Source organism: Symsagittifera roscoffensis, chromosome 3 (genome assembly GCF_963678635.1).
Source record: "Symsagittifera roscoffensis chromosome 3, txSymRosc1.1, whole genome shotgun sequence".
NCBI classification, from domain to species: Eukaryota; Metazoa; Xenacoelomorpha; order Acoela; family Convolutidae; genus Symsagittifera; species Symsagittifera roscoffensis.
Genome location: NC_087064.1, coordinates 41991545 through 42011810, shown reverse-complemented (window position 1 = coordinate 42011810; position 20266 = coordinate 41991545). Strand labels below are relative to the sequence as shown.

The 20266-nt window shown below is 40.5% G+C and overlaps 1 protein-coding gene across 1 annotated transcript; it reads right to left on the bottom strand.

Annotated features, from left to right (window-relative positions):
- Positions 1-13528: 13528 nt before the first annotated feature.
- Positions 13529-15610, bottom strand: LOC134842028 (uncharacterized). The gene has a single exon (XM_063858173.1). It carries the CDS (start codon positions 15256-15258, stop codon positions 13675-13677), a length of 1584 nt encoding a protein of 527 aa, XP_063714243.1. The 5' UTR covers positions 15259-15610; the 3' UTR covers positions 13529-13674.
- Between the last annotated feature and the right edge of the window lie 4656 nt (positions 15611-20266).

Here is a 20266-nt window from a genome sequence, read left to right as displayed (position 1 = left end):
CTTCGTTCAAAACTTAGTCGCGGCATGATCAAAAAATTAGAGTCGCGGTTGTCGAAACATTACACGCGACGTTTTCGAAAAATCAGTCGCGGCAATTTTGAAAAAATAATCGCAACAGATTCGAAAAATTGTCTAGGAGGTTGAAAAACTAGTCGCGGCACTGTCAAAAAATTAGTCGCAGTGGTCGAAACATTAGCCGCGATGGTCGAAAATTAGTCGCAGAATAGTTGAAAAAATGCGGTACGGTCAAAAAAATAATTATTTCGTTCAAGAAGTTAGTCGCGGCTTGATCGAAAAATAAGTCGCAGCAGTCGAAAAATTTGTTGCGGTTTGGTCAAAAAATTAGTCGCGGCATGGTGGAAAAAATAGTAGTGATGGTCGAAACAGTAGTAGCGGTGGTGGCAAACAGTAAGTCGCGGGATGGTCGAAAATTAGTCGCTGAATGGTCAAAAAATTAGTCGCATCATTGTCAAAAAATAGTCGCCGCGGTCGAAAAAACAGTCGCGGCCTGGTCAAAATTTTAGTCGCAGCGGTTAAAAAACTAGTCAGTCACGGCACGGTCAAAAAATTAGTCGCAGTGGTCGAAACATTTGTCGGATGGTCGAAAAATTAGTCGCAGCCCGGTCAAAAAACTAATCGCGGTGCTCGAAAAATAAGACAAGAAGTTGTCAAAAATTAATCATGGCATGGACAAAAATATAGTCGCGGTGGTCGAAAAAATACTTGCGTCTTGGTCAAAGAAGTAGTTGCTTCGTTCAAAACTTAGTCGCGGCATGATCAAAAAATTAGAGTCGCGGTCGTCGAAACATTACACGCGACGTTTTCGAAAAATCAGTCGCGGCAATTTTGAAAAAATAATCGCAACAGATTCGAAAAATTGTCTAGGAGGTTGAAAAACTAGTCGCGGCACTGTCAGAAAATTAGTCGCAGTGGTCGAAACATTAGCCGCGATGGTCGAAAATTAGTCGCAGAATAGTTGAAAAGTTGCGGTACGGTCAAAAAAATAATTGCTTCGTTCAAGAAGTTAGTCGCGGCTTGATCGAAAAATAAGTCGCAGCAGTCGAAAAATTTGTTGCGGTTTGGTCAAAAAATTAGTCGCGGCCTGGTGGAAAAAATAGTAGTGGTGGTCGAAACAGTAGTAGCGGCGGTGGCAAACAGTAAGTCGCGGGATGGTCGAAAATTAGTCGTTGCATGGTCAAAAAATTAGTCGCATCATTGTCAAAAAAGTAGTCGCCGCGGTCGAAAAAACAGTCGCGGCCTGGTCAAAAATTTAGTCGCAGCGGTTAAAAAACTAGTCTCGGCACGGTCAGAAAATTAGTCGCAGTGGTCGAAACATTTGCCGGATGGTCGAAAAATTAGTCGCAGCCAGGTCGAAAAACTAATCGCGGTGCTCGAAAAATAAGACAAGAAGTTGTCAAAAATTAATCATGGCATGGACAAAAATATAGTCGCGGTGGTCGAAAAATTACTTGCGTCTTGGTCAAAGAAGTAGTTGCTTCGTTCAAAAACTTAGTCGCGGCATGATGGAAAAAGTAGTCGCAACATGGTCGAAAAATTAGTCTAGGCAGTTGAAAAACTAGCCGCGGCATGGTCAGTAAAATGTTGCAGTGGTCGAAAAACTACTTGCGGCTTGGTCAAAGAAGTAGTTGCTTCGTTCAAAAGCTTAGTCGCGGCATGATGGAAAAATTAATAGCAATATGGTCGAAAAATTAGTCTAGGCGGTTGAAAAACTAGCCGCGGCATGGTCAGTAAAAAGTTGCGGTGTCGAAAATAACGTCGTGGTGGACGAAAAATTAAATGCGGTGAGGTCAAAAAGTTTGTTGCTTCGTTCAAAACTTAGTCGCGGCATGATCAAAAAGTTAGAGTCGCGGTCGTCGAAACATTACACGCGACGTTTTCGAAAAATCAGTCGCGGCAATTTTGAAAAAATAATCGCAACAGATTCGAAAAATTGTCTAGGAGGTTGAAAAACTAGTCGCGGCACTGTCAGAAAATAAGTCGCAGTGGTCGAAACATTAGCCGCGATGGTCGAAAATTAGTCGCAGAATAGTTGAAAAGTTGCGGTACGGTCAAAAAAATAATTGCTTCGTTCAAGAAGTTAGTCGCGGCTTGATCGAAAAATAAGTCGCAGCAGTCGAAAAATTTGTTGCGGTTTGGTCAAAAAATTAGTCGCGGCATGGTGGAAAAAATAGTAGTGGTGGTCGAAACAGTAGTAGCGGCGGTGGCAAACAGTAAGTCGCGGGATGGTCGAAAATTAGTCGCTGAATGGTCAAAAAATTAGTCGCATCATTGTCAAAAAAGTAGTCGCCGCGGTCGAAAAAACAGTCGCGGCCTGGTGAAAAATTTAGTCGCAGCTGTTAAAAAACTAGTCACGGCACGGTCAGAAAATTAGTCAATTAGTCGCAGTGGTCGAAACATTTGTCGGATGGTCGAAAAATTAGTCGCAGCCTGGTCAAAAAACTAATCGCGGTGCTCGAAAAATAAGACAAGAAGTTGTCAAAAATTAATCATGGCATGGACAAAAATATAGTCGCGGTGGTCGAAAAATTACTTGCGTCTTGGTCAAAGAAGTAGTTGCTTCGTTCAAAACTTAGTCGCGGCATGATCAAAAAATTAGAGTCGCGGTCGTCGAAACATTACACGCGACGTTTTCGAAAAATCAGTCGCGGCAATTTTGAAAAAAGAATCGCAACAGATTCGAAAAATTGTCTAGGAGGTTGAAAAATTAGTCTCGGCACTGTCAGAAAATTAGTCAGGGCATGGTCAAAAATTAGTCAGGGCATGGTCAAAAATTTAGTCGCGGTAGTCGAAAAATTACTTTCGGCTTGGTCCAAAAATTAGGTGCTTCGTTCAAAAACTAAGTCGCGGCACGATCGAAAAATTAGCGCGGTGGTCGAAACATTACACTCGACGTGGTTGAAAAGTTAGTCGCGTCATTTTTGAAAAAATAGTCGCAACTTGGTCAAAAAAGTAGTCTAGGCGGTCGAAACAGTAGACGCAACGTTGTTGAAAAGTTAGTGGAGGTATATTTGCAAAAAATCATAATAACATGATCAAAAATTAGTTGCGGCGGTTGAAAAATTAGTCGCGGCATGGCCAGAAAAGTGGTTGCGGCGGTCGAAAATTTCGTCGTGCTGGTCGAAAAAATAGATGCGACACGGTCAAAAAATTAGTTGCTTCGTTGAAAAACTATACGCCTCCTGGTCGAAAAATCAGTCGCAGTAGTCGACACTTTAGTCGCAGTGGTCGAAAATTTAATCGCGATGGTCAAAAAATAAGTTGCGCAAGCTCAAAGACTTATTTGCTTCGTTCAAGAAATTAGTCGTGGCATGATCGAAAAACAATTCGTGGCGGTCGAAACAGTAGACGCAACGTTGTCGAAAAGTTAGTGGAGGTATATTTGCAAAAAATCATAATAACATGATCAAAAATTAGTTGCGGCGGTTGAAAAATTAGTCGCGGCATTGTCAAAAAAAAAGTCGCGGCGGTCAAAAAAATAGTCGGGGCTTGGTCAAAAATTTAGTCGCAGCAGTCGAAAAATTAGTTGCGGCATGGTCAAAAAATTAGTCGTGGCATGGTCGCAAACTTAGTCGCGGCATGGTCAAAAAAATTAGTAGTGGTGGTTGAAAGATTGGTCGCGGCGTTCAAAAAATTAGTCATGGCATGGTCAAAAAATTAGTCGCGGCGGTAACAAGCAATTAGTCGCGGGATGTCGAGAATTTAGTCAAGGCGGTCGATAATTAGTCGCGGTTTTAACTAAAAAGTAATTGCGGCATGGTCAAAAATTTAGTTGCGGTTGTCGAAAATTGAGTCGCGGCGCGGTCAAAAATTTTGTCACCTCGGTTGAAAATTTAGTCGGGGAATGATCTAAAAATGAGTCGTGACGGTCGAAAATTTAGTTGGGGCGGTAACAAACTTTTAGTCGGCGGCATGGTCGAAAAATTAATCGCGGCGGTAACAAACTTTTCATCGCGGCATGGTCGAAAATTTAAATCTGTGGTCGAAACATTAGTCGCGGTAGTCGAAAAACTAGTCATGGCATGGTCGAACGTTTAATCGGGTGGTCGAAAAATTAGTCGCAGCATGGTAGAAAATTTAGTCGCGGTGTTCGGAACATTATACGCGACGTTGTCGGAAAATCAACCATGGCATGGTCAAAAATTATGTCGCGGGGTCGAAACATTAGACATGACGTTGTCGAAAAATTAAGCCTAGCATGGTCAAAAATTTAGTCGCGGTGGTCGAAAAATTATTTGCGGCTTGGTAAAAAAATGTGTCGCAGTTGTCAAAAAATTTTGCTTCGTTCAAAAACTTAGTCGCCGCATGATCGAAAAATTAGTAGCGCTGGTCGAAAGATTACACGCGACGTTGTCGAAAAGTTAATCGCGGCGTTCGACAAAACAGTCGCAGTTTGGTCAAAAATTTAGTCGCAGCAGTCAAAAAATTAGTTGCGGCATGGTCAAAAAATTAGTCGCAGGATGGTCAAAAAATTAGTCGCGGCATGGTCGCAAAATTAGTCGCGGCTTGGTCAAAAATTTAGTCGCAGCAGTCGAAAAATTAGTTGCGGCATGGTCAAAAAATTAGTCGTGGCATGGTCGCAAAGTTAGTCGCGGCATGGTCAAAAAATTATTAGTGGTGGTTGAAAGATTGGTCGCGGCGTTCAAAAAATTAGTCATGGCATGGTCAAAAAATTAGTCGCGGCGGTAACAAGCAATTAGTCGCAGGATGTCGAGAATTTAGTCAAGGCGGTCGATAATTAGTCGCGGTTTTAACTAAAAAATAATTGCGGCATGGTCAAAAATTTAGTTGCGGTTGTCGAAAATTGAGTCGCGGCGCGGTCAAAAATTTTGTCGCCTCTGTTGAAAATTTAGTCGAGGAATGATCTAAAAATGAGTCGTGACGGTCGAAAATTTAGTTGGGGCGGTAACAAACTTTTAGTCGGCGGCATGGTCAAAAAATTAATCGCGGCGGTAACAAACTTTTCATCGCGGTATGGTCGAAAATTTAAATCTGTGGTCGAAACATTAGTCGCGGTAGTCGAAAAACTAGTCATGGCATGGTCGAACGTTTAATCGGGTGGTCGAAAAATTAGTCGCAGCATGGTAGAAAATTTAGTCGCGGTGGTCGGAACATTAGACGCGACGTTGTCGGAAAATCAACCATGGCATGGTCAAAAATTATGTCGCGGGGTCGAAACATTAGACATGACGTTGTCGAAAAATTAACCCTAGCATGGTCAAAAATTTAGTCGCGGTGGTCGAAAAATTATTTGCGGCTTGGTAAAAAAATGTGTCGCAGTTGTCAAAAAATTTTGCTTCGTTCAAAAACTTAGTCGCCGCATGATCGAAAAATTAGTAGCGCTGGTCGAAAGATTACACGCGACGTTGTCGAAAAGTAAATCACGGCGTTCGACAAAACAGTCGCAGCTTGGTCAAAAATTTAGTCGCAGCAGTCAAAAAATTAGTTGCGGCATGGTCAAAAAATTAGTCGCAGGATGGTCAAAAAATTAGTCGCGGCATGGTCGCAAAATTAGTCGCCGCATGGTGGAAAAATTAGTAGTTATGGTCGAAACATTAGACGCGACGTTGTCGAAATATTGATCAAGGCATGATCAAAAAATTAGTCGCCGTGGTCGAAAATTACACGCGACGTTGTCCAAAAGTAAGTCGCGGCATGTTTGAATGAATAGTCGCAACATGGTCAAAAAATTAGTTTAGATGGTTCAAAATATAGTCGCGGTATGGTAAAAAAAGTAGTCGCGGCGGTCGAAAAAGCAGTCGCGGCTTGGTCAAAAATTTTGTCGCAGCAGTCGAAAAATTAGTCGCGGCATGATCAAAAAATTAGTCACAGGATGGTCGAAAAATTAGTCGCGGCATGGTCGCAAAATTAGTCGCGGCCTGGTGGAAAAATTAGTAGTTATGGTCGAAACATTAGTAGCGGCGGTAACAAACAATTAGTCGCGGGATGGTCAAAAAATTAGTCGGCGCATGGTCAAAAATTTAGTCGCGGACTTGTCAAAAAATTAGTCGCGGCGTTCGACAAAACAGTCGCAGCTTGGTCAAAAATTTAGTCGCAGCAGTCAAAAAATTAGTTGCGGCATGGTCAAAAAGTTAATCGCGGCATGATCGGAAAGTTAGTCGCGGTGATCAAAAAACTAGTCGCAGCATGTTCGAAAAACTAGTCGCGGTGGTCGAAACATTAGACGCGACGTTGTCGAAATATTGATCATGGCATGATCAAAAAATTAGTCGCGGTGGTCGAAACATTACACGCGACGTTGTCCAAAAGTAAGTCGCGGCATGTTTGAATAAATAGTCGCAACATGGTCAAAAAATTGGTTTACGTGGTTCAAATTATAGTCGCGGTATGGCCAAAAAAGTAGTCGCGGCGGTCGAAAAAGCAGTCAGGGCTTGGTCGAAAATTTTGTCGCAGCAGTCGAAAAATTAGTCGCGGCATGATTGAAAAATTAGTCACAGGATGGTCGAAAAAATAGTCGCGGCATGGTCGCAAAATTAGTCGCGGCATGGTGGAAAAATTAGTAGTTATGGTCGAAACATTAGTGGCGGCGGTAACAAACAATTAGTCGCGGGATGGTCAAAAAATTAGTCGGCGCATGGTCAAAAATTTAGTCGCGGACTTGTCAAAAAATAAGTCGCGGCGTTCGACAAAACAGTCGCAGCTTGGTCAAAAAATTAGTCGCAGCAGTCAAAAAATTAGTTGCGGGATGGTCAAAAAATTAATCGCGGCATGATCGTAAAGTTAGTCGCGATGGTCAAAAAACTAGTCGCAGCATGTTCGAAAAACTAGTCGCGGTGGTCGAAACATTAGACGCGACGTTGTCGAAATATTGATCATGGCATGATCAAAAAATTAGTCGCGGTGGTCGAAACATTACACGCGACGTTGTCCAAAAGTAAGTCGCGGCATGTTTGAATAAATAGTCGCAACATGGTCAAAAAAATGGTTTAGGTGGTTCAAATTATAGTCGCGGTATGGCCAAAAAAGTAGTCGCGGCGGTCGAAAAAGCAGTCGCGGCTTGGTCGAAAATTTTGTCGCAGCAGTCGAAAAATTAGTCGCGGCATGATTGAAAAATTAGTCGCAGGATGGTCGAAAAAATAGTCGCGGCATGGTCGCAAAATTAGTCGCGGCATGATGGAAAAATTAGTAGTTATGGTCGAAACATTAGTGGCGGCGGTAACAAACAATTAGTCGCGGGATGGTCAAAAAATTAGTCGGCGCATGGTCAAAAATTTAGTCGCGGACTTGTCAAAAAATTAGTCGCGGCGTTCGACAAAACAGTCGCAGCTTGGTCAAAAATTTAGTGGCAGCAGTCAAAAAATTAGTTGCGGCATGGTCAAAAAATTAATCGCGGCATGATCGGAAAGTTAGTCGCGGTGGTCAAAAAACTAGTCGCAGCATGTTCGAAAAACTAGTCGCGGTGGTCGAAACATTAGACGCGACGTTGTCGAAATATTGATCATGGCATGATCAAAAAATTAGTCGCGGTGGTCGAAACATTACACGCGACGTTGTCCAAAAGTAAGTCGCGGCATGTTTGAATAAATAGTCGCAACATGGTCAAAAAATTGGTTTAGGTGGTTCAAATTAAGTCGCGGTATGGCCAAAAAAGTAGTCGCGGCGGTCGAAAAAGCAGTCGCGGCTTGGTCGAAAATTTTGTCGCAGCAGTCGAAAAATTAGTCGCGGCATGATTGAAAAATTAGTCACAGGATGGTCGAAAAAATAGTCGCGGCATGGTCGCAAAATTAGTCGCGGCATGGTGGAAAAATTAGTAGTTATGGTCGAAACATTAGTGGCGGCGGTAACAAACAATTAGTCGCGGGATGGTCAAAAAATTAGTCGGCGCATGGTCAAAAATTTAGTCGCGGACTTGTCAAAAAATTAGTCGCGGCGTTCGACAAAACAGTCGCAGCTTGGTCAAAAATTTAGTCGCAGCAGTCAAAAAATTAGTTGCGGCATGGTCAAAAAATTATTCGCGGCATGATCGGAAAGTAAGTCGCGGTGGTCAAAAAACTAGTCACAGCATGTTCGAAAAACTAGTCGCGGTGGTCGAAACATTAGACGCGACGTTGTCGAAATATTGATCATGGCATGATCAAAAAATTAGTCGCGGTGGTCGAAACATTACACGCGACGTTGTCCAAAAGTAAGTCGCGGCATGTTTGAATAAATAGTCGCAACATGGTCAAAAAATTGGTTTAGGTGGTTCAAATTATAGTCGCGGTATGGCCAAAAAAGTAGTCGCGGCGGTCGAAAAAGCAGTCGCGGCTTGGTCGAAAATTTTGTCGCAGCAGTCGAAAAATTAGCCGCGGCATGATTGAAAAATTAGTCGCAGGATGGTCGAAAAAATAGTCGCGGCATGGTCGCAAAATTAGTCGCGGCATGGTGGAAAAATTAGTAGTTATGGTCGAAACATTAGTGGCGGCGGTAACAAACAATTAGTCGCGGGATGGTAAAAACTAGTCGGCGCATGGTCAAAAATTTAGTCGCGGACTTATCAAAAAATTAGTCGCGGCGTTCGACAAAACAGTCGCAGCTTGGTCAAAAATTTAGTGGCAGCAGTCAAAAAATTAGTTGCGGCATGGTCAAAAAATTAATCGCGGCATGATCGGAAAGTTAGTCGCGGTGGTCAAAAAACTAGTCGCAGCATGTTCGAAAAACTAGTCGCGGTGGTCGAAACAATAGACGCGACGTTGTCGAAATATTGATTATGGCATGATCAAAAAATTAGTCGCGGTGGTCGAAACATTACACGCGACGTTGTCCAAAAGTAAGTCGCGGCATGTTTGAATAAATAGCCGCAACATGGTCAAAAAATTAGTTTAGGTGGTTCAAATTATAGTCGCGGTATGGCCAAAAAAGTAGTCGCGGCGGTCGAAAAAGCAGTCGCGGCTTGGTCGAAAATTTTGTCGCAGCAGTCGAAAAATTAGTCGCGGCATGATTGAAAAATTAGTCGCAGGATGGTCGAAAAAATAGTCGCGGCATGGTCGCAAAATTAGTCGCGGCATGGTGCAAAAATTAGTAGTTATGGTCGAAACATTAGTGGCGGCGGTAACAAACAATTAGTCGCGGAATGATCAAAAAATTAGTCGGCGCATGGTCAAAAATTTAGTCGCGGACTTGTCAAAAAATTAGTCGCGGCGTTCGACAAAACAGTCGCAGCTTGGTCAAAAATTTAGTGGCAGCAGTCAAAAAATTAGTTGCGACATGGTCAAAAAATTAATCGCGGCATGATCGGAAAGTTAGTCGCGGTGGTCAAAAAACTAGTCGCAGCATGTTCGAAAAACTAGTCGCGGTGGTCGAAAGATTAGACGCGACGTTGTCGAAATATTGATCATGGCATGATCAAAAAATTAGTCGCGGTGGTCGAAACATTACACGCGACGTTGTCCAAAAGTAAGTCGCGGCATGTTTGAATAAATAGTCGCAACATGGTCAAAAAATTAAATTAGGTGGTTCAAAATATAGTCGCGGTATGGTCAAAAAAGTAGTCGCGACGTTCGAATATTTTGTCGCAGCAGTCGAAAAATTAGTCGCGGCATGATCGAAAAATTAGTCGCAGGATGGTCGAAAAATTAGTCGCGGCATGGTCGCAAAATTAGTCGCGGCATGGTGGAAAAATTAGTAGTTATGGTCGAAACATTAGAGGCGGCGGTAACAAACAATTAGTCGCGGGATGGTCAAAAAATTAGTCGGCGCATGGTCGAAGAATTAGTCGCGGCCTTGTCAAAAAATTAGTCGCGGCGATCGACAAATTAGTTGCGGCATGGTCAAAAAATTAATCGCGGCATGATCGGAAAGTTAGTCGCGGTGGTCGAATCATTAGACGCAACAGTGTCAAAAAGTTAGTGGCGGTATTTTTGCAAAAAAAGTCATAAACATAAGAAAAAACAGTCTAGGCGGTAGAATAATTAGTCGCGACATAGTCAAAAAAGGTAGCGGCGGCCGAAAAATTAGTCGCAGGGGTCCAAAATTTAGTTGCTTCGTTCAAAAACTAGTCGCCGCCTGGTCGAAAAATTATTCGCAGTGGTCAAAAAATTAGTTGCTTCGTTCAAATATTAGTCGCCGCCTGGTCGAAAACTTGTTCGCAGTGGTCGAAACATTAGTTCGTTGGTCAAAAAAACAGTCGCAGCATGGTCGAAAAAATAATGGCGGTGGTCGAAATATTACACGAGAACTTGTTGAAAAGTAAGTCGCGGCATTATTGCAAAAAAAAGTCAAAACGTGGTCAAAAAAGTCTAGGCGGTAGAATAATTAGTCGCGGCGGTCGAAAAATTAGTCGCAGTGGTCAAAAATTTAGTTGCTTCGTTCAAAAACTAGTCGCCGCCTGGTCGAAAAATTATTCGCAGTGGTCGAAAAATTAGTTGCTTCACTGAAAAATTAGTCGCTGCCTGGTCGAAAAATTATTCGCAGGGGTCGAAACATTAGTCGGTTGGTCGAAAAATCAGTCGCAGCATGGTCGAAACATTACACGCGACGTTGTTGAAAAGTTAGTCGCGTCATTTTTGAAAAAATAGTCGCAACATGGTCAAAAAATTAGTCTAGGCGGTTGAAAAACTAGTCGCGGCACGGCCAAAAATTAGTCGCAGTGGTCGAAACATTAGTCGCAATGGTCGAAAAGTTAGTCGCAGAATGGTCGAAAAGGAGCGGTACGGTCAAAACAATAATTACTTCGTTCAAGAAGTTAGTCGCGGCATGATCGAAAATAAGTCGCGGTGGTCGAAGTAGTCGCCGCCTGGTCGAAAACTTAATCGCAGTGGTCAAAAAATTAGTCGCGGCACGGTGGTTGAAAATTTGGTCACTGCATTGTCAAAAAAGCAGTCGCGGCGGTCGAAAAAATAGTCGCGGCTTGGTCAAAATTTTAGTCGCAACAGTCGAAAAATTAGTTGCGGCAAGGTCGAAAAATTAATCGTGGTATAGTCGAAAAATTAGTCGTGGCAGTCGAAACATTAATGGCGGTGTTCGGAACATTAGTCGCGGTTGTCAAAAAATTAGTAGCAGAATGGTCGAAAATTTGTTGCGGTGGTCGAAAAATTAGATGCAACACGGTCAAAAACGTATTTGCTTCGTTCAAGAATTTAGTGGCGGTATGATCGAAAAATAAGTCGTCGTAGTCGAAACAGTAGACGCAACGTTTTCGAAAACTTAGTCGCGGCATGGCCAGAAAAGTGGTTACGGCGGTCGAAAAATTCGTCGTGCTGGTCGAAAAACAATTCGTGGTGGTCGAAACAGTAGACGCAACGTTGTCGAAAAGTTAGTAGAGGTATATTTGCAAAAAATCATAATAACATGATCAAAAATTAGTTGCGGCGGTTGAAAAATTAGTCGCGGCATTAGTCGCAGTGGTCAAACATTAGTCGCAAGGGTCGAAAAGTTAGTCGCAGAATGGTCGAAAAGGAGCGGTACGGTCAAAACAATAATTACTTCGTTCAAGAAGTTAGTCGCGGCATGATCGAAAATAAGTCGCGGTGGTCGAAGTAGTCGCCGCCTGGTCGAAAACTTATTCGCAGTGGTCAAAAAATTAGTCGCGGCACGGTGGTTGAAAATTTGGTCACTGCATTGTCAAAAAAGCAGTCGCGGCGGTCGAAAAAATAGTCGCGGCTTGGTCAAAATTTTAGTCGCAACAGTCGAAAAATTAGTTGCGGCAAGGTCGAAAAATTAATCGTGGTATAGTCGAAAAATTAGTCGTGGCAGTCGAAACATTAATGGCGGTGCTCGGAACATTAGTCGCGGTTGTCAAAAAATTAGTAGCAGAATGGTCGAAAATTTGTTGCGGTGGTCGAAAAATTAGATGCAACACGGTCAAAAACGTATTTGCTTCGTTCAAGAATTTAGTGGCGGTATGATCGAAAAATAAGTCGTCGTAGTCGAAACAGTAGACGCAACGTTTTCGAAAACTTAGTCGCGGCATGGCCAGAAAAGTGGTTGCGGCGGTCGAAAAATTCGTCGTGCTGGTCGAAAAACAATTCGTGGTGGTCGAAACAGTAGACGCAACGTTGTCGAAAAGTTAGTAGAGGTATATTTGCAAAAAATCATAATAACATGATCAAAAATTAGTTGCGGCGGTTGAAAAATTAGTCGCGGCATTGTCAAAAAATTAGTCGCGGCGTTAACAAGCAATTAGTCGCGGGATGTAGTCACATATTTAAAAAAATAGTCGCAACATGGTCAAAAAAATAGTCGGGGCTTGGTCAAAAATTTAGTCGCAGCAGTCGAAAAATTAGTTGCGGCATGGTCAAAAAATTAGTTGTGGCATGGTCGAAAAGTTAGTCGCGGCATGGTCAAAAAATTAGTAGTGGTGGTTGAAAGATTAGTCGCGGCGTGCAAAAAATTAGTCATGGTATGGTCGAAAAATTATTCGCGGCGTTAACAAGCAATTAGTCGCTGGATGTAGTCGCATATTTAAAAAAATAGTCGCAACATCACTTTCTTTGATGTCGCCACTAGTTTTCAAAGCTTCAATTAGCGGTTCTCTGGCTTTCAATTAAAAAAAACATGAAAAATTTTTTTTATCACAGATGCAATCAATTCAGGTCACTTTCTTTTTATTTTTTTGATCATTTCCACACAATTATGGGAAATTTAAATTTGCATAAAAAGCCTATTCGAACTGAGATAAGTCTCAATTCTGACTACACTTACTGCGCAAGCAGAAAATGAATAAAAGCGCATTCAAGTCATTCCAAATTGAGGCAACTATTTCTTGACTAAACGCAAATAGTAGAATTAGCTAACTCATAAATGATTAAATTTTGTACCAAGACTAAGCCCTCGATGATCCGACTGCTCTTTAACTTGTCCGGTGCATTTTTTGCTGAACAATTTTAGAAAAAATGTTTTGAAAGTCTCAACCATATGAACTGCCAAGAGCAAATTGCTAAATTTTATGTCATGTAATGTATTTATTGAAAAATCAAGGTTGATTCAAACCGGATTATTTTGCTGCATTATCTACACACTTGATTTTTTGATTTTGAAGCGCGGGGCATCGATGTCTCGCAGATGGTATTTTGAAAAAATCCGCAAAAACTGTTATTTAAAGGATCGATGTTTCTAGGCGAAAACACACCGAGCACAAAAACTTCGGAACTTGAAACAACTTCAAGATTATTTGAAGCTTTTTAACAAAGAATATCCTCAAAGCTGCTTACAAGGGTAGACATAACATTTTGCTCTGTTACAATAACTCCTGTTTATTGTTGAAAGCAACATGATTATTCCACAAGGAAATATTTCGGTTAGTTGACATATATGCCATGACATACATTTTTCTCGGAGTGCAGCCTGTATTTAGACAACCGCGTATTTAGACAAATACTGTATGAACCAATCAGAATCGAGAAAAGACATAAATAATCCAGGCTCTTTTTCCTTCCCCCCCCCCCCCCCACCTGCAAATTTTTACATTTTAAACTACTGTTCAACTTGTCCGATTGTCACGAAAATCGACATGCAGACTAATTAGGCCATTTATATTTTTAATAGGCCATGTTAAAAAATATAAATAATATGCAGCCAATAAAATTCTATTTCGATATATCAGTTATTACTAAGACATGCAATACTTATACATCTATTTTCATTCATCAAGGTAATTTCGAGTATCTTTTGATCTCATCAGTTGCTGTTGATACGATTTTGATCACTTGTTTGTGTTTATTTCTTCATCTGGTCAAACACGACAGTGATGTCTCCCTTCGCTTTTTTGATCTCGTCCACCAGTTTTTCATCAGGAGTGAATCCCATGTTCTTGAATGCGGCGATCGCATCCATAATTGCCTGATCCTCGGCACTCAACACCGGCTGTTGAGGTTCAGAGTGAAGAGGAACCTGTTCAGGCGGCGCCATAGGGTAGATCGGAACATTGTTCAGAGTCACACTCAATGGCTCACTCACTCCTGCACCAGCAGAAGTCGCACTATTGGTGTTTACACCGCTCCAAACTCCCTCCATTTGCTCCACATTTGAGGTCGCATCCTCGTGGAATGTCACGCTGAACTGCTTGTGATCTTTCTTGGCCTGCTTCTTTTCACGCTTTGCCTCAGCTTTCACGCACATCTTGATCGAAACAAGCATACTCTGCTTGACAGCTTGGGCCGCCCACTTGCCAGCCAGTTTACCAAAGCTTTCAGTCACTTCCTTCGCGGCCAGTTTTGCCACAGCTTTGGCCGCCACTTTGGATTGCTTCTTCAGTTTCTTCGAGTCAGTCGCGGAGTCAATCACGTGAGCTGTTTCGTAGTCAGTATCAGATTCATCGCTGCTCGAAGATGACCCATCGTGATGTTTCTTAGGTTTCGTATGTTTCGTTTGTTTCGGCCCCAGACCGGATCGTCGCTGCACTATGAGAGCTCTTCGAATCGAACTTCGCACAGCAACTGCGGCTGCTTCTCCGGCACAATCCCCAGCAACTGCTCCCGCTACTTCGAATGCCTGGGTTTTGGCGCTCTCCTTGACAATGTTGACAACATTGATCAGTTTTTCTCGCTCTTCTTTGCCGAGAGGTCCACCGCAGTGCTTCGGACTGTTGCCAGCTTCCTCGTCGCTTGATTGCTCTCCATCCATTTTTCGAAGCATCGGGCACTTGCCGCGTCCTCTTCCCCATCTGCCTCCTCCTCGGGGTCCCCAGTTAGCCTGGCCTGGGCGTACATGAGAGATTTGTTTGAACTGATGATCTGCGTTGCCACAGGTAAGTCCCTTCACTTTACAAGTTGAGCAGAGATCGTAGTCAGGACAAGTCTTGCACTTGTATCGGGTTCCAACAATCGGCGACGCATTGCACTGGTCGCACGTCACGAAATGATGCACCGCTGGTCCATCGTTGAAACAGCCGTGAGACCCAAATGGGAATCCAGGGTGGGGTCCCAAAGGTGGCGGGGGTGCGTGTCCGTGATGAGGCGGCAGAGGAGGAGGGCATCCAAGCACATCCTGGATTCCACCCGAGAGCCAAGCATCGCCGAAACCATTGTCGTTATGCCTCGGCGATTCCTTCTCGGCCAAGTGAACTCGGAAAACTCCGTTCTCGGCAGAGCTCAGAGCTTCGACAAGTTCGTCATCGGTACTGAAGGTGACCAAATCTCCGTCGCTATCTTTCCATCTCAGCAAGAGTTTTCCCTTTGCGGGCAAATTCTGGAACGAAGTTCGCACCTTACCTTCCAGATAGGCGAACGAAGTAGCGTTGGAAACGTCGAGCGCAAACCGACGAATTTCTTCTTTGAAGAATGCTTTCACGGTTAAAGACATCACAGTCGTAGAATACTTTTTTTGATTAAATCAATTTGATTAGAATGGTAGAAATCAATCTTGTTTTGAGCCAGATATGAGCAAGTCACAAAATTGAGAATATATTTGCTGTGTTTGACTGTATTGAAGGTTAGAGATAATCTGAAAGACTAAATTTTCTTTCGTTTGCAGAATGCTTTTATACGGTAGTTGTTTGAAATGGCATGACTTGCATTTTGTATATTTAAACGTTCTTAACATGAAGGCGTCATTCTAGAATCTTCTGAACAATTACGTCAAAATTATTTTCGGATGTGACGTAGAGAAGTCGGTCTCTATTTTTAAGCTATCGGAGGATTCGTCGAAAATAAAGCTCGCCGTCCAATACGGGTCTAGGACAACAAGCCGACGGGACTTCAAGCCGAAGGGACTTCAGGCCGAAAATTAAACTTTACAAGCACCTCAAACCATTATTTTTTTCATCTGTAAAACGTTTCTTTTCAAAATTTCAGGCTAGTTTAGTCCATAATAAGCGTTATTTATGACAATGAATTACTTATGATTGGCATAAGTTAATAATATCAGCCGTTTTTTGAAATGCATAAATTATAAACAAGAAAATTACCTTCAACCGTGTTTTATTTTTCACTTTTCCTATACTTCATTTGGAGCTTTAAATTTCGTGAAAACGCTATTAATTACCGAATAAAGATCATGAAATTGAGAAATTCTTTTAAAAAAGTTTTCAAAATAACCTTATTTCATGACTTAATGAGAAAATTTTCGGCTTGAAGTCCCTAATTTTACGATTCGGCTTGAAGTCCCGTCGGCTTGATGTCCGGCACCCGTCCAATACACCTATAACGCAACGGGCTGCTGCAAACAAGAATAGCTATTCCAAAGGAAAGGCCCGAAAAATTTATTCCACTTTTCTATCTATAATGTATTTTCCTCAAAGTGTAAAGGAAAAATTTGCATTTCATTTCCCGTTGAAAGAATTCCTTGTGCGCATGATAACCGAGCTCTGTTTTCAATATCGTTGCATTTAACCACTGAAATATATCACATGATTTGCCATGACGTAATATTGCTGTCTGTTCGTATCAACTCAGAGCCAAAAAATGAGAGTTCATTCACGTTGGAGCTTTCATGACTTGCAATTACTTAAAATCATGTTTGATTAAAAATCATGACATGCAAAAACTATGAGAAACAACTCGCTGCTCTAAAGTTTCAAACAGAAGCAAAGCGGGGCTTCGCATTACTAGCAACAATAAGGAAAAATAAGCAACAACAAAAAACATCAAAATCCGTTTTAAAAATCTGAATACTACATGTACTTTCTAAGCAGTTGCACGCCCAGATAAGGACACAACCTATAATAAACCCCACGTACTACTATTTTACTCCAAGTATTAGTGGTGGACCAAAGCTAAAAATGTATTTTATACGCGTCTTCGGCACCAACCAACAGTTTTTTCGACGGAGAACGCGATTTTTAGTCGATACCTCCCAAAAATGCTTGAAACGGCAATTTTTATTCAACAAATGGCTGCGGCACAAAAGTCTGGTCTTTCTGGGACGTTAGAAGAACTCTTAACAACTCGAAATTACTTAAGAAAAAAGGGGAAGATTTTCAAAAATCTCACCCACACTAATTCGGTCAATTTTTCTTGCCCAAATTAGCTGATTTTTTTTCTACCCTACGGGAAACCAAGAAAGCAGCTTTTGTTTGCCATTTTTTTGATGAAATTTACCAAAAAAAATCAGCAATCGGTTGTTTAAATCCGCACCAAATTCTAAATTTAACAAGGATAGCAAGTTACTGTGCAAGTAGCACAGAATGTTACGCCCATAGTAAAAACACAAAAAAAGCTTTTCAAATTAGTGTAGTTTTTTCTACGTTGGGTGATAAAAGTATCTGAACGAAAAACTAGAAAAGGCATATTTGACAGACATAGAAAAATAGGCAAACTGGACAACATTATTTGTAGAAAAAAGACTTAAAAAGGAAAAAAAATTTCAAAGCTAGAAGGTCATCTTAAGGCAATTTTACAAAAATAAATAAATTTGTTTCAAGTAGTGCAATAATCCAACAATATAGGGAAATTATCATTGATAGAGCACCAAATTGAGCGAGCGCAGAAGATAATTCAACCTGTTGAAGCGCCGCTGAGAAATTTCCATTAAGTACTGCCTTATATGGACCTGATTGTTTAATCTAACTAACATTTATCCAGAAAAAAGATAGATTTTGAAAAAAGTAAACTTCAACGTCTTACAGTTCGCTTATTTTGCATCGATTTGATATTTTTTAGATATATTTACGAGCAAAGAAAAGTAGCAAAAACAGTTTTCAGACTCAAAAATTATATTTCATATTATTTGCTTCATTTCAATTAAAACGATGTTTTTTTATGGGTGTTCGCTTCATAGTTCAATTACTTTTGTAAGAAAAAACTATCTCGATACTTTTCTACCAAATCAATTTGTTGAAATAGACACAATTAATTAAATGAGTATCCCTGACTTCATGCATACGGTTGTCTACTGACTGTTTAGGCTCGATTGAAACTTCTTTACTGATATTCATATTGAAATTAATTAGAAAATTATATACTGTCCGTATTGGCAGAGATATAAATTTTTTGTTATTTCGTGTTAATTTTATTTTTGTTATTGGCGATTTTATTCTTCAAAAGGTATCGAGTGAATTGTCTTACTCTTGTTTTGAAATAAAGTTGTCCATTTTGTCATTTTCATGTTCTCGTCTTGTTACTTTAGAGAGTAATTTCAGCAGTTCGTATACGTGTAATTCAACGATTGAGCAAATTCCCTGCGTAATTCATTGTCCTTACTTCTTAGGTTTTTTTGAGGCGAAACGCAATTCGAATTTAAAAATTTTTGTTGTACTTGCCAATTTTTTAAAGCCGTTTTATTGGCAACTCCGTATACTAATACACCATATTGATATAATGGTTGTATAAACTGCTTGTGAATTCTAATCAGAACAAATGAGCTGAGAAACTGTCTTGTTTGGTTTGATGAAAAATCGGATATGAAGCGATTGCATTTTTATTCTTACTGATTCAATATAATGGTTGAAGGTAACATTTTGATCCAATATTAATCCCATGTCTTTTAATGCACTTATTAGTCATCGTGTTTTGGTTCCAGGTAACCCTTCCAAATTTTTTTGTTCCATTGATAATTATTATTATTATTTTTTGTTTGTTGTAGGTTTATTATTTGCCATCCATTCTGATATTATTTCCAAATCTGTTTTAAGTTCTTTAGTTTCGTTGAGTGTTCCAAAAAAATTAGTGTCATCCGCATGAAGAATAAATTCACTGTGCTGTGGTATGTTGGGAAGATCAATGATTTAAATAAGAAAAAGAAGGGCACCCAAAACAGAATCTTGAGGTATCCCACAAAGAAGCTTCTCTGTTGTTGAACAATTGTTCGAATGAAAGACATGCTGGTTTCTATTGCTGAGATAGGATTTCAGAAAATTAAGAGGAACGCCTCTCAGCCCGTAAAGGTGACACTTGTGCATAAGAGTGTTATGATCAACAGTATCGAAAGATTCAGATATATCTGAGAATGGGCAGTGCGACAATTTATCAGTACTTTTGCTTTCATTAAGAACCTCTAAAATTTCCCCAATAGCGTCAATTGTAGAGCCTTTGTTGCGAAATCCAAACTGTTTATTGCTTAAGACGTCAAACTTAGTGAAAAAATTATTTATTCGCATAATAGTTTTTCAAAAACGTTTCCTTTTCCTTTAACAGGCATTAAAAAAATAGGTCTATAATTGCATGAGGTGACTTGTCTCCTTCTTTGAAAATAGAAACTACTTTTGCCGTTTAAGACAACTGGGATAAACTGCTTCGCTATTTATCTGGTTCAAAATACTGGTCAAATGAGCTGTTCTAATAGAGTTAATTTATTTGATTAGGTAATTTGACAGACCCATGACATCTTCACACTTTTTGTTGGGCAGTTGCTTTATTCTGTCACAAACCTGTTCGTCAATTTGTGACAGGAAGAAAAAAATTGTATTGGCAAAATTTTTGGAAAAATCACTATGTTTTTGAAATCCAGATGATAACTCTGGACCGATTGTGACGAAATAGTCGTTCAATTCTTGTGCAGTTACAAGATTTTCTTCGGTATTTGACCTTTTTTCATATAATCGCCTCTAACTTCTTTCACTTAATCAAAAAAAGTTGTATTGGGCATTTTTTATTTTCTGCTACCAATTTTTTTACTTGAACAGTTTGCTGTTTCAGTTTTTGCTTTGCCTCTAAAGTACCCTGATTTTGATACGCTTTTAGTAATTTCAGTTTTTTAGCACTCACAATTTTGATATCATTCAATATCATCTTTTTTTTTGTTTTTGTTTTTTCTTTGACAATGGTTATATTGCATCCAGAGTGTTGTTAACTTGCTGCTGCAGGAACTCAATTTTTTTCATCAATACCAATTGCACTATGTTCAAACTCAATTTCGTTCTGAACTATGTTCTGAACAATTTCGTTCTGAACAATTTCGTTCTGAACTTCAACACCATAATGATCAGTGGTTGTGTGTTCAATAATTTTGAGTGGTGCATGGAAAATTTGCAAAGGCTAAACCTATGATTGTTCGAGAGTTCTGTGTAACACGCGTGCTGTCAATTGGCCCAGATATCAGATTAAAAACAAGCAATTCCATTTTATGATGAGTTGCGTGCTATCTTGTGTCACAACAGATTTATCTATGTTAAATTTCCACTTATTTTTTTGTTTATCTTTAGTGTCAATTTTTAATTCAAACAAATGTGTCAAAAAAATTCAAGTAAATTTTCATTTGCACTGGGCTACTTGTAAACCGCAGTTAGAAACAATTTCTGTTTGTTACAGATAGTCGAGACCGTAAGAAATTGGATTGCTTTTGGGGATGCACGTTTCAAAATCTTAAAAACGTTTTCTTCGCTGGAAAGAATTGCTACTCCTCAACCCCTACCTTTGGTTCTGTTACATGTAGC

Bases quoted from the DNA above. Each gene is read 5' to 3' on its own strand.
- LOC134842028 (XM_063858173.1), bottom strand. From the start codon at position 15,258: ATGTCTTTAACCGTGAAAGCATTCTTCAAAGAAGAAATTCGTCGGTTT.